General features: G+C 38.3%; 1 protein-coding gene across 7 annotated transcripts in view; it reads left to right on the top strand.

Moving 5' to 3' along the window:
• Nucleotides 1–14,602, top strand: part of mctp1a (multiple C2 domains, transmembrane 1a) — a 360,237-nt gene that overhangs the window by 153,342 nt on the left and 192,293 nt on the right. For all 7 annotated transcript variants that reach the window (XM_043709443.1, XM_043709460.1, XM_043709451.1 and 4 more), the window contains one exon: nucleotides 9,623–9,742. In XM_043709443.1, coding sequence (XP_043565378.1) covers nucleotides 9,623–9,742 — 120 coding nt within the window. The remainder of the gene's footprint in view (nucleotides 1–9,622; nucleotides 9,743–14,602) is intronic.

Raw genomic sequence — 14,602 nt, 5'->3', positions numbered from 1 at the left:
CTAGAATGCTACACTACGAGTAACATTGCGATTGAGAAGTTGTTTGGATTTCCCTAAATTCAAAGAAGTTATTAAATAAATTCAGATCATTTTCTTTCCTTCTTGGCATAACGGCTTAACGTAAAAAAACATTCAAAAGGCACTTCCCAGAAATACCATGAAACATAATGGAACCAGTGAAGATATTTAGAGGGGTGATTTAAGGTTTCGTCGAAGAGCCAGATTTTAAGGAAGGTCTTGAATTCCAGGACAGGACCGAAGGCACAACTGCCAATGAGCAGTGAAAGGGACTGGGAATGCACAAACATCAAAGAGGGAGGTACACTAAAGTTTTGTAGGAAGGTAGACCTGGAAATAGTGCAAAGCCACAAAAGAACCTGAATGCAATGGGTAAGAAGAGTTGATTGCAAAATAGATCACCTACAGCACGGTTTTGGCAGAACTAATTGGAAGGTTGGAGGTGAAAAACCAGACCTTGAATGTAAAGGTAGTTTGCAAGTAACTTAAGGCATTAGGAGAGCATGAGTGATGTTATAAAGCACTATGTGCTTGAGAGTCTCTGGGGTTCTGAAGCTCTGGTCAGTACCTAACGGAATGATGAGATTGCAGACAATCTATTTCAACATGAAATAATGCCTTGCAGGTGTCTGCTATTGAGAATACAGAATGCATCCATGGGTAGCAGGCTGTAACAGCAAGCAAGCAAAAACAGAGAAATAAGTCAAACTCAAAAAACAAAATGCCCAAAGGTTCCATCACAGCCAATATTTTTTTTAAAAAAACATAAATGGCATGGGGAGATATTCCTTCTGGCTGTGCTCTGGTAAGACATCCTCTGCCCCAGGATCTTTTAAACTGTAAGAGCTTGCTACAGTGAAGCAAGAGAAGTCCAATTTCTATGTCGACCTACAAAGCTCTCAGCCCCAGAGCCATAAAAAATATAGTTTTATCCTCACCATACTCTTGCACAGTCCCAGCATGAAATATTTGGCTGATGTGAAACTAACACGCAAACACTGCTTATGCTCTTATTGCACTCAGTTGTGCTGCTAGTGCAAATGACCATACTCACATTGTTTGAAAATATAATCATGCTCGAAGGATTAATGAGAACGAATCTAGCAGCTCAATATTGGTCATCCATGAAGCGTGGTGGATCCTCAAAAACACTAAAAGTGTTAAAACTTCAATGCTTGGCATATTCCTTGGTTTGTTATTGCTATCAAGTTAGAGGATCAATCTTGATTCAAAAAGGAATGTATAAGAGCATGGCAGAAGCAGCACCGGAGACCTAAGATGAAGTGTCATTCTAGTGAAGCTACACCGGACTACTTTTGTGCTAACGAGTGAAAAGTGCATGAAGTAGGCAGAGCTAAAATATCCCACAACCTTCAAATCAACTCAAAGCTTTACAATCCTTCCGCATTATATCACGAATGGTAATGGACAATTAAACAGCTAATAGGAGGTGGAAGCTTCACCAATCTTCAGTGAAAGGGGAGCGTAACATATTAGTGCAAAAGACCATATTCGCCGTCCTTATCCTAAAGTGCTGAGTGTTTGATCGATTTTGTCCTGCTGCTGAGGTCCCCACCAACACAGGTAGCTGTCTTCTGCCAGTTTGATTCACCCCATGTCAAGAAACGGCCGAATTCAATGGATACTGCAAAGACTATAGGTTGTTACACCAACCCACTGTAAATACTGAAGATTGTACTTTGGAATTAGCCATGTGCCAAAACAAGCTATTCAAGTGTTGTTAGAATATTGTCATCCACCCAGCAATAAGGAAAATTGACCAGCTGCATCATGTCCATAAAAAAAGCAGGACAAATCTAATCCAGCTAATTATTGCCTACTCAGACTACTGTCAGTGGTCAGTGAAATGATGCAAGCTGACATCGACACAGGAATAACCTGTTCACTACCATTCTGTTTGGGTTCTGCCAGTGCCAGTCAGTCCTGATGCCTTGACAGCCTTAGCAATGCAAAATAAGGCTGAAATCTGGAGATCAGGTGAGAATAACTGCTCTTGACACTAAAGCAGTATTTTACTGATTATGGCATCAAGGAGCCTTAGCAAAACTGTAGTCACTAAGCATTAGGGAAAACTCTTCATTGATTGGAATCATAGGTAGAACAAAGTAAAATGATTATGGTTATTGTAGAATCAATGAGTCATAGAGATGTATAGCATGGAAGCAAACCATTTGGTACAACTCATCTGTGCCAACCAGAAATCCTAAATTATTCTAGTCCCATTTTGCCAGCATTTGGCCTTAGTCCTCTAAACCCTTCCTATTCATATGGCCATCCAGTTGTCTTTTAAACATTGTAATTGTACCAGCGTCCACCTCTTCTTCTGGCAGCTCGTTCGATACACACACCACCCTCCGCATGACAATGTTACATATCAGATCCCTTTTAAATCTTTCCCCTCTCACCTTAAACCTATGCCGTCCAGGTTTGGACACCACCACCCTTTATACTGAACCAATTCAGTCGCAGAAGCTCCTCAGAATAATTTTTTTATTAATCTATTTTTCTAATCCACCTGTTCAGAGATGTTATTACACACTTCTGGAGCAGGTGGGACTTTAACCCGAGCCTCCTGGTCCAGAGGTAAGGACACTACCACTGCATCACAGGAGGACCCCATTTCTTCAGGATAGTGTTCTATACTAAACCATCTTTGTCAGTGATTTTCCTTCCATCATAAGGTCAGATGTGAAGATGTTCTTTGATGATTGTGCAATCTTCAAGACCATTCATGACAACTCAGATACTGAAGTAGTCCATGTCCAAATGCAGTAGTACTGGACAACATCCACATTTGAACTTGTAAGTATCAAATGAAATTCACACCTCACAAGTGCCAGACATTGACCATATCGTATGAGAGAGAATCTAACCATTGTCCCTTAACATCGCTGAATGCTTCACCATCAACATCCTGGGATTATCAATGACTAGAGACTGAAGTGGACTAGCCATACAAACTCTTTAACTACAAGTGCAGGTCAGAGTCCAGTAACCTAAAGCAAGTAACTCACCTGATTCCCCCAAATCCATCATCTGCAAGGCACAAATCAAGAATAAGATGGAATGTTTTTCACTTGTCTGGATGGGGGCAGCTCCAATGACACACAAGAAATTGAACTCCGTTGAAGTCAAAGTAACCCAGTTGATCGGCACCCTCTTCACCAAGTTAAATATTCACTTTTTGTACTATTGATGCACAGGGGCAAGAGTCTGTACTACATGCAAGATGGACTACAGCAATTCATCAAGAGAGTATTCCGAACGTGCTCTCACTATTACAGCAGCAAGATGCACGGGAACACCATCACTTACAGAACAGCATGGCGGCTCAGTGGTTAGCACTGCAGCCTCACAGCACCAGGGACTCAGGTTCGATTCCAGCCTTGGGTGACTGTCTGTGTGGAATTTGCACATTCTCCCTGTGTCTGCGTGGGTTTCCTCCGGGTGCTCCGATTTCCTCCCACAGTCCAAAGATGTGCAGATCAGGTGAATTGGCTATGCTAAATTGCCCATAGTGTTAGGTGCATTAGTCAGAGGGAAATGGGTCTGGGTGGGTTACTCTTCGGAGGGTCGGTGTGGACTTGTCGGGCCGAAGGGCCTGTTTCCACACTGTAGGGAATCTAATCTAATCTCCTCCAAGCCACACAAAATTCTAACTTGGAACTGTTGCCTTACTGTCATAGGACCAAACTTCTAGAGCTCACTTCTCTTCAGCACTGTGGCTTTACCTGTACCAGATGGACTTGTAGCTGTTCAGGAAGCTGACTTACTTCTTCCTTCTTAATTAGGAATGGGTGATAAATGAGGGTATTGCCAGATTGTCCATACCCCTTGCAAGAATGAAAAGAGGCTTGTAGATTTTTGTTTTTGTGATAAACATACAAGGGTTTGAGTATTTTGCTTAGCATAGACCTGCTAGGAGCAAGTTTAAAATGAGAATTTTTCAAAATATTGTCACGACATTGACAGAGTGAATAGCATACACAATGTTTTGAAAGAAAACATAGATTAACTGCCATGGAGAGATGTATCACAGTAGAGAGGAGGAGAAATGGACCAAAATGTGTAACAGGAAGAGGATATTTAACGTAAGTACTATTCCAGATTGTAGCTTTACAATAGCAGAATTGGAAATGGAGATATTTATTAGAACAATGCTTAGGTTAAGTTTGGGTGATGTAAGAAAACTATAACTCAAGTATGAGCAGGAAGAGCTCCATGGGCAGTTAATCTAGTGAGGTGTACCTTCAGTGACAATGAAGGAGTATCGGTCTAAGATTTAAAGCAGTGGAGATCCATAGTGGACAGTGAGAGAGTCTGCCATGGTATATACTTTTGAACAACTATCATCTTTTGTGACAACAAAATGAGTGCTTTCACAAAATAATCAATGGTAATAAATTTCACACAAATAAAAATGACAAAAAATGCAATTGATGAAAACCTAATATAGAAACTGGAAATGCTAGGAAAAGTCACAAGATCAGCCAAACTCTGTAAAGAGAAGAGTTTAACTTAGGGGTGTACTTTCCTCAGATTAATGTGTATATGCTCTTCATTGGGTTAGTTTTTTGGATATTCAACAATTTGGGTTTTGGGTTAATGTTGAAGGTGTGTACCGTTTATTTGTCTAATATTTTAGGCACATAACTTTCATCCAAGGGGTATATACAAAGCTAACCTGTTTTACACATTACAAAATTCTTGTTTTATTTATCTACAATCATTATCTTAAGGTTGATATGAATGAGTGATCAACAAGCTTTGTGAGACAGCATGTAAAAGAGACAAGAAAGTCAGTCAATAGATTGTGGTGAGGGGCATAGCACTCATTTGAGGCTCTCCTCTTCAATTGTATGTCACATCTGCCTCAGGGATTTGGTCTGTGAAAATTACTTTCTGAAGCACATTTCTCTCATATCATAGCATGAATAATATAATTTGCATAACCTTGCAGCCATTTCATCAACTACTTTCTATATTTTAGTTAACATTTCTCCATGTCAATTCAGATTTAGATATTATGTATCTTTAACATTTACTTCTTTTCACAACGTTCATGTATGTCCCATGCTACTACTAGACAATAATATTCTTGCAGTACTTTTGCGCTGTTCTTTCTTCTTTACTTCATTCCAGGTCCTTCTCGTCAGTGACACTGCATTAACTGCCTTGATATACTTCCACACTTCATCCACACATCTGTTCTGAGGTATCTTTTCCACAAGATACAAACCCTCAGGTGTCAAAGGTAAATTCCACGAGACTTGTGGCATCTAGACCCTTAAATCTGGCTGCATTATTCTGTGGCACAGTTATGCAATCATAGTTGCATTAATAAACTTTGCAACATTCGTATAAAATGAAGTTACTCAATAGCCACTTAGTAGTATGAAACAGTTAGGTCTAGAACGAAAATCCAAGCACATTTACTCATCGAATCCTTTAATTCATTTTTTAAAATTAAAGTAAACAAGTTCACCTCAGTGATTCCCAATGTTAAAAGAAGTCTAAGCCACTGTTCCTGCTCCACAGGACCTTTTGGAAATGTTGATGATGATCAACACAGCAAGATGTTCAATATCTTACTCCCCACATCCTCTATGTTGAGTCCATTAAGCAACTAAATCCTCTGTGAGTATGTAAAAATTGTTTCTTAGTATTAGAGGGCTGTCAACAGCTGTGGCACCATGCCTCTGTACCTATAGGATTTCCAACACAGAAAAGAACATCAGGGCATTAAAAATACATTCAAACATAGTACTTGAATTAGTTGTATTTATGTTAAATATCAAGACACAAATAAATTTGAAATGAGATTGTCCAACATGGCTCCAGGCAAAAAATGTACCAATATGTTTTAATCAATTTTTCCATTATATAGTTGCCCCTTACACCTTATAAAATTTAGCTTCCAGGGATGAAGCTAATTTTAAATTTTGAATAATATTAGTTAGCAGTGTCACATTATCTTATAGATATTTTTTATCTAATAACACCATGATCATGTAGAACCAATGAGTGGTGACAATACAGAAGGAGTCTATTTTACTGGTTGTGTCTGTGCCTGTTCTATGAAGGAGCTTTTCACCTAATGATACTCCTCTGCCTTCTCCTTATAACTCTTAAACTTCCTCCTTTTGAACAATAATCAGAATCTCTTTTGAAACACTCAATTAGCCCTACTTCTACCACATTGCAGATCCTAACAATTATGACTTTTTTTCATGTCATAATTTCTTTGCTCAGTTTCCTAAATCTGTGCCATCTGATTCTTGATCCTACCACCATTGGAAATTCTTTCTCTCTATCCACTCTGCCCAGATCGCCAATAATTTTTAATACCTTGATCAAATCACCCCTCAACGAAGACAGTCTCAACATCTTCAGTCTTTCTACAGGGACCACTTTTGTAAACTTTTCTGCACCCTCTATAAAGTCTTTACATGCTTCATAAAGTGCTTTTCCCAGAACCCGCCCAGTATTCTATTTGAAGCCAAACTAGAGTGTTATACAAGTTAAATGGAAATTTTTCGTTGTTGTACTCCATGCCTCTTTTGATAAAGCACACAATTCCATATGCTTCATTAACTGTTCTCTCAAACTTTCAATGATTTATACACATTACAATTGTATCCTTTGCTCCTGCCCCACTTTTAGAATAGTGTTAAATCATCTCTCCAAGTTCTTTCTATCAAAATTAATTGCTTCACACATGATGTTAAATTTCATCTGCTACTTGTCTACTCATTACATCAAGCTGCCTATGTCCTTCTGAAGCTCCACACCAGCCAAATCATGGTTCAGAATACTTTGATATTTTGCATTACCTGCATTTTTGAAATTCAACTCCAAAGTCGAGATCACAAAATTTATCAGGAAGAGCACTAGTCCCTGGGGCACTGCACGACAAAACCTCCTCCAGTCTGAGAATCAACCAACTACCATTGCTCTGTTTCCTGTTTTTTAGCCAATTTTGTATCACTTGAGCTGAAACTTACATAAGCTCTAACTTTGCTCCTAGGCCTATCACTGACGCTTTATCACAGGTCTTTTGGAAGTCCATGCAGTACTATTATCTTTAGCTTTTTCTGTGACCTGATTGGACTCTAGCTACAATTAAGAAGGAATGAAGAACAATTGACATGTAACTCTACTAATTAAAACTCTTCTCCTTATCAATTTTAAATCTTTCCAGTGTCTGAACTACCTTTCTTTACCATGACACAGATAATATCTTCTTCCTTAATAAAGACAGGTGTAAAGTATTAACTTAATACCTCAGCGTGCCCATTACCTTCTGGTCAAAATTCCCTTTTTAGTCTCAATTCAGTCCCAAATCTCTTCTCATCTTTTTACCATATATATTCCTGGTTCTCAATTGTATTATCCATTGATGTTTGCGCTAGCCACATTTTTCTGCTTCATTTTAAATTCCTACCTCTGTTACATTCCAGAGAGATTTTGATTTGTTTACTTCCCTTGTCCCCATTGCAAGGAATGTAGACAGATTGAAATAACATTTTCAGACATGTTATGACATAACCTCTGGAGCAGGTGCAATTTGTAACCCAGAGGAAGGGATATTACCACTCTACTAAAACAGCCCTCATTGTAGGAATTTATCTTGACTGTTCTTTAGCTATTTCTTCTGCAACCCATTTTTAATTTGGGCCTGATACTAATCTGTGTTTTCAATTAACTGGTCTAGATCTATTCTTATGCCCTGAAATTAGCTTCCCTCCAGTAAATTGTTCTTTTTCTGGATACAAAGATTGCTGTCCTCAACATGATCCACTTGACTCCTCTCATTCCTGAAAAAAAAAGTCTAGCAATGCCTTCTTCCTTGTTAGATTAAAAAGATACTGCAGTAAATGCTCCTTACACTCTACAAACTCTAAACCCTCTCTTCCCTTTATAGTACTACTATTCCCAAATTATGCCCTCGCTATAACTACTTTACAATTCTTTCATGTAACTTCCTTCAAAGTTTGTTTCTCAGGATCTTTCCCATTTACTGGCAGCATGTGGGCTACACTGAGCAATGTCATTGCACCTCCACTTTAGCCAAATCGATTTTGTCCTTTACCCATCTGAGATACTCTTGATTTACAGAAATGTGTTGTTACTCATAAGGAGTATTGCCACCTTCTTCATCTCCTTCCTACAGTTATTTTTGAATTTAGGATAAACACCCTTATCTTGGCAGATAAAGATTTAAGGTTTCAGTTTTGCAGACATCTTGGCTGAAACTGAATGTGTAAAATGGTTGCTCCTGTGAAAGGGAGGTAGTTTAAAACTGTTAAGGAAGAGGTAACCTTAGTCAGAGTTGAGTTTTAAAGTTCTAGATCAGAAGTGTTTTGTGAAAACTGTGAAGGATTTATTTGAAGCTGAGAAAATTTAAGCTTTTTTGTAAAAAGGCTTCAGAAAATAACAGATTCTCAAGATGGAACATTGAAGCCGTTGTTAAATTAAGTCTTATAAACTTGAACTAGAAGGGAATCCTTTGTTCTGTAAGTACTGTAAAGGTGGGTTTTGCGATTAAATTGATTGTATTTTATTGTGAGTTTCAAGATCTTTAAATTCATATTATATGTGAATGGTTTTGTTAATTTATCTTCATCTCTTTTGCATAATAAATTTGCAGCATTGTGTGTTTGTGTTTTTGTGAAAGAGTACCTCATTAATTCAAAATAAAAGATCTATCAAGCCAGCTGGGATCTGACTTGTCCAGTAGAAATCAGCTTGGATCATAACAATAATATTAGTATCCAGATGGTATGTCAGTGGTTTACTAAATGGGACACATGATGTAAGTATGGGTTCGAAACCCTCTAAGTAAAACATTTATTCTCATTTTGGACTGAAGTGGGATTCTCCTTATTTTTAGATTTTATCTTTTGTATTAATTTCTTGAATTCCCTCCATTAGTGATGTTGTGGGTCATCCTGTATTAAATGGATGGTAAGGCATCTTACCACCACCTGTCAAGAACAACTAGGGATGGGCAATAAATGCTGGTCCAGCCAGCAATGCCTACATTCCATGAATGGATAAAAGAAATTACAGATTTTGCTGAGGCATTGAAGAAATTGCAGAATGGAGAGGAAATTTGATCTAAGGTAGAAGATCAGCCATGACTATTTTGAAAGGTAGAACAGACAAGAGGAGCTATATAATGTACTTCTGATCCTTAGTCTTTATATTGTTGTGTGAACTGGATTCCACTGCTTTTCCCACTATTTTCCATGACCTTCAAGACATCCCCACTGCCAGAATATGCAGCTCCCTCTCTACTTTTCTTCACAGCTTTTTTAGAATTTCCACCTCCGTCTGTAAAGAGCAAGTAGGTTGTGGCATAAATTATTGGGTTTCTTTGACTGCTTTACCTCATTCATTGCAAAGAGGATTTTGTTTAGTCAAGATGTTTGGGTAAGTGTTTTACCTTCAGTAGTTTTTAAACATACAAATAGGAATATTCTTATAACTACCCTGAGGTTTGACATTCCTTTAGTTGTTATTCAATGCTTTGTATCAAATAGTGGGTAAGAAATATTAACACTCATCTTGCCTTTCCCAGCTACTCCAGAAAAACTACTACCGTGTGAGGCGCTGCATCATGGTACTGGTCAATACTGGTCGTTACATTAACAGCTGCTTTGAATGGGAATCACCACAGAGGAGTCTCACAGCTTTCCTGGTATGTGGAATTCACAGGCAAAATCAACACAGAAATGTTTTTGGATCTTGGATGTATTAATGAAATGCATAGTCATGCTCACTGATTGAAACACAGTCTGACTTGGCCAGAAAAGGGTTTATCAACACTTCCAATTAAATTCAGTGAAATAATGTATTTATGTTAGGCTTACCTAGGAACACTTTGGCACTGTAGTAAGTATATTAATAAATAATTTCCACTGAGTGGAATAATAAATTAGTTTACATAAGAGTGACGATCATGAATGTTGATTGAAAGTGAAAGAAAGGCCGTGGGAATATATTTAATGCAAAATGCTTTGCAATCCATGGGTCAATCTCTTGTCTAACTGGAGCTATCATGAATTCAATAAGTAATGCTTACTCCCATAAAACCCAGTTTGTTGTGATTTTAATGGGAGGTTGCATGACGTTTGCGAGCCTGAAGTGGAAGGATGAAACTAAGAGGTTGAGGTTCTTCAGTTCCGTAAATGTTTTCTATCTCTCACTGAAACCCAGCCAGATCGACTACCTGCCTAGTGGTGCAAGAAGGGATTTCAAAACAGGAAGCCATGGTGAGGATCCATGGAATAGTCCGAAACAGTCAGATATCTGATGATGGAGGAGGGAGCCCTGGGCAATAATGTGGCAATAGGGAGTGGTCAGAGTAAAAAGATTCCAAGGCTTCTTTAGAAGAGCCATGCTTTACCTCTGTAACTCGCATGATGGAATAAGCTGCCAGAGGAAGTGGTGGAGGCTGGTACAAGTACTGCATTTAAAAAGCATCTGGATATGTGAACAGGAAGGGTTTAAAGGGATATGGCAAATCTGACTAGATCAATTTAGGATGTCTGGTCGACATGGATGAGTTGGACCGGAATGTCTGTTTCCGTTCTGTACATCCCTATGACTCTATGACTGATCCACAGTTCAACTCGTGGAAGGTATGACCTGATGTGGAAACACAATAGCTGCTGTGGGTGGATCTGCCTAAATTCCAGGTTGGGTAATCTGAACACAACATGTGTGTTTAGAGATAAACCCCTGTCACATACTGCAGAAAATGGCATTCGTAAGAACAGGTTGAGATCAGAATGAAGTAGGAAGATTCCAGGATCAGAGAATGGCTATTTATTTTCTTCATTTTAACTCCCTTCTTCAGCTGATGAGGTGTGGTGGTTACTACCAAGGATACTATTTCAGCTTGCAACTTGTAAAATTGAGAGTACCATCTGATGCAGTAGAATCAATGGAAAATAACTATTTCACTTTCCCTGATCTACCCAAAGAATACTGCTGTTCAATTTGGGTTCAGGAGCCATCACACTGATGCGGTAGTTGCCTACTTTTGAAACTATTGACCTGTTGGTTTTCTCTACTAACACGTACTGAACCTTTGGATGGCCAGGAAAAACATCCTCCTAAGAGAAATTGACAGCAAATAAAGCATTCCCATTGATGTAGAACCTCAAAAAAAACATGAAATCCAGTAATGCCTACCTGAACAAACTCTGCACTTGACAGACTAATGACAGCCCCATCTCTCAAAGCCACACTCCTGCTTGACTGCAAGTATACTGCAAGTATCAAAAGTTTCAACCTAGTAACTTAGCTGAATAGTGACATTCCAGATTTCAACCTTGCAAAAAAATCTACCAATCATTTCATGACAGGCTAGGGAAGATGTGACCTCTTTCGCCCCAAGTGAGGAACAGCTCACTTTCTGCTCATCTGACTGTGGCCAACCAATTTAGAGCATTGCCCACGTTCCTTGAGATAGCCATTGCTGGTAGCAACACAACTATTCACACTGTATCAGCTGAAGCTATTGGATTGTTAGTTCCAACATCACACTATAAGTATTTCCTAAAACTGCCAAATGAATAATTAAAAAATAACTTACTGATTTTTCTTTCTGCATTGATAGGCTAATTTGACTGACAGTTGAATGATAACCAGGCTCAATTCTGCCCTCGCTGTCTATGCATGCACACTTTCCAGCACAATACTGATCAGGCCAGAGCTCAGTCTGAATTATTTCTCCTGAACCAAAGGGCACTAAGGCTAATTCCAATTCCTTGTCACAGCCCTGATTGAGAACATCTAATGCAGCACAGGCTAGGAATCAAGCTTTAAACATTTTAAAAATTAAGGTGCTCTGGATGCTGACAATTTAGACTAAGAATAAAACAAAATACTGTGCAGGTCTATTAGTATCTGTGGAGAGATAAATAGAGTAAACCTTTTATACTACTTAGCTCTCATCAATCCAATAGTGGAATCATTTCTTTGAATTCATTCATGGGGATATGAGTTTCGCAGGTTAGGCCAGACTTAATCCTATGTGCTCTTGAGTGGATGGTGTGAGCTGCCTGTGAACTGCTGCAGCCCTTGGCATGTATATAAACCCACAAAGAAGCATGTGTAGGATTTTCAACCAATGATACTGAAGGAACAGGGATCAAGTTCCAAATCAAAGTGGTGTGTGACTTGGAGGGGAACTTATACATAGTGGTATTTTATCCATCTGCTGCTCTTATCCTTCTAGGAAGCAGAGAATGCGGGTTTAGAAGGTGCTGTTGAAGGAGTCCAGATGACGTGCTGAAATACATCTTGTAGATGATATAGACTTCTGCCTCTATGCATCGGTAGTGAAGGGAATAGATATTGGAGGTATTGGATGAGGTGCCAGACAAGCAGGCAGCTTTGTTTTGGATAGTGTCAAGATTATTTCGTGTTTGGGACAAACATTATGGAGACAGGAGATCAAATACCTACCACAGAATTCATAACCTTTGTCCTGTTCTTGCAGTCATAGTTTTTATATTGCTGGTCCAGTTTAGTTTCTAGTCAATGAAATCCCCTCCCAGGATGTTCATAGTGGCGGATTCAGTGATGGTAATGACATTGAATGGTATGAAGGGATTGCTTCATTCTTCTTGGAGGTGGTCATTGACTGGCATTTATATAGCATGAACATTACTTGCAGCTTATGGGCATAGGCTGATTAAGTATCTGAGGATTGACAAATGGTGGGGAACATTGTGTAATTATTACATAGAGTGAATCGAATTTACTGAAGATTTGCATCTATGACTCTGGCAACAGGACACATTCCTCTCAGCAACTCTGGCTGAGGATAGTTGCGACTGCTTAAAACTCTTCATACACTTGAGCGAGAACAGCAATACCAACTGAAATTAATATAGCACCCTTAATGTAGAAAACCTCACTGGAGTGTACTGAGGCAAAAATAGATGCCAAGACAAAAGAGAGTTTTCAGAAAGGAACCAAGAGGTTGTCAAATGTATTAAAAATGATTAGTTTACTTGATGTTATTAAGATCACATTGGAGACTACAACGAGCCCAGCTAAATGTTAGTGCCCTAAAGTTAAAGATTACAACTTGTAAATCCAGGTTGATATGTAGCTTGAAGGGCAATACAACCAAGTATTAAATTGATGCAGTTGCAATATAAGTGATTTAATAACATTTCCTGAAACTTGTTGTGATCTTCTGTCTTTACATAGAACAATAATTTGATTTCTCAAGAAATGTAAAGAACTAAATACTTGACTATCCCTTGATCACGTTGAACTGCTCAATGATCTTCACACAAAGAAGTTGTTTCCAATATTATTTCCATATGGATTTTCTTTGCAGCTTAATGTCATGAGTTTAAAGTTTGCTGAGGAGTTCTATTCATAGAAATTATTGCAGTTGGAAGCTTTGCTTATTCATTATTGGTCACACATCAAAAGTATGATTAATGTAACTAAGTTTACAAATCCTCCTGTGTAATGTGTATCTGGAGCTGTTCTACTATATTGTGTTTCAGGTACCAGCTGCAAGAACTTCACAGCCTTGCAAATAGGAGAGGATTGAGTCTGTGCTCATTTGCAAAAGTTGAATAAATATAGTAGTAGGGTCCATTGCGCTAAAGGTTGTCTACCAGAATAACTTAACTCTGCAGGTTTATGGTGGAAACTCAATTTAGTTTACAAATATGGACAGCATAAACTATCCTAACCTTTCTCATATTAACTAGAACTAGTTAGTAAACTGGCCATACTGCTACTTAGCAATGATATATGTTATTTTGCAGACATATTGGTACAACTGCACAGTTAATAACTTGAAAATGTTTAATGAATTATTCAACATTTAATGGTCATTTTCCACTTATGATAACCTGGCCCCCTCCTTCCAGAATTACATATTCAGATTCACTCACCTTGATAAAACTCTGTTAGATAGAATCCTCAGCATATTTGCCCACATGGTCTGTATTAAAGTTACTTCTCCAAACAAGCATGCTTGCATTCTCATTACTTCTTCTCACCCAGCCTCAAATTCCTCTTGCCCTCCATGTACTGTTTTGTTTACTGTGTAACTTTGGGTCCAATATCAAGTTTAAAATACACCTTCCATTACTTCCCATTATATTTGTAGGTCAAACTGAATGGTCTCCCAGAAATATTCTGTTTTTCTGCTTAAGTTATTTTGAAAGGATGGATTGTGAAATCTAAGCAAGCGCAAATGTGATGCTAAATGTTTTGACAGATTGATCTTAATTTTCAGCTGGTTACAATCTTTTAATCTTCATTATTCTTATAAAAGGCTATCAAGTATTAATCAAACACATTAAATAAAGCAATATTGCAAGATTCAGCAACACCCTAATGTAGTAATGTAGAAATGCAGGAAGGTAAGCAATTGATGTGAGGGTGTTTGATTTTAACCTAATTCAACTGACAGGAGTTAAGAAGAGGATCTTGAAAGTGGAAAAGCTTTTCTGACTTACCCTTTCTTATTTAAAGCCAATTGCCACAGTTTGTAACTACTCACTCACATTAGGGG

This window comes from Chiloscyllium plagiosum, chromosome 2 (genome assembly GCF_004010195.1).
Source record: "Chiloscyllium plagiosum isolate BGI_BamShark_2017 chromosome 2, ASM401019v2, whole genome shotgun sequence".
Taxonomy (NCBI): domain Eukaryota; kingdom Metazoa; phylum Chordata; class Chondrichthyes; order Orectolobiformes; family Hemiscylliidae; genus Chiloscyllium; species Chiloscyllium plagiosum.
Note: the sequence above shows the minus strand (reverse complement) of the source record. Positions and strands in the feature narration are given on the sequence as shown.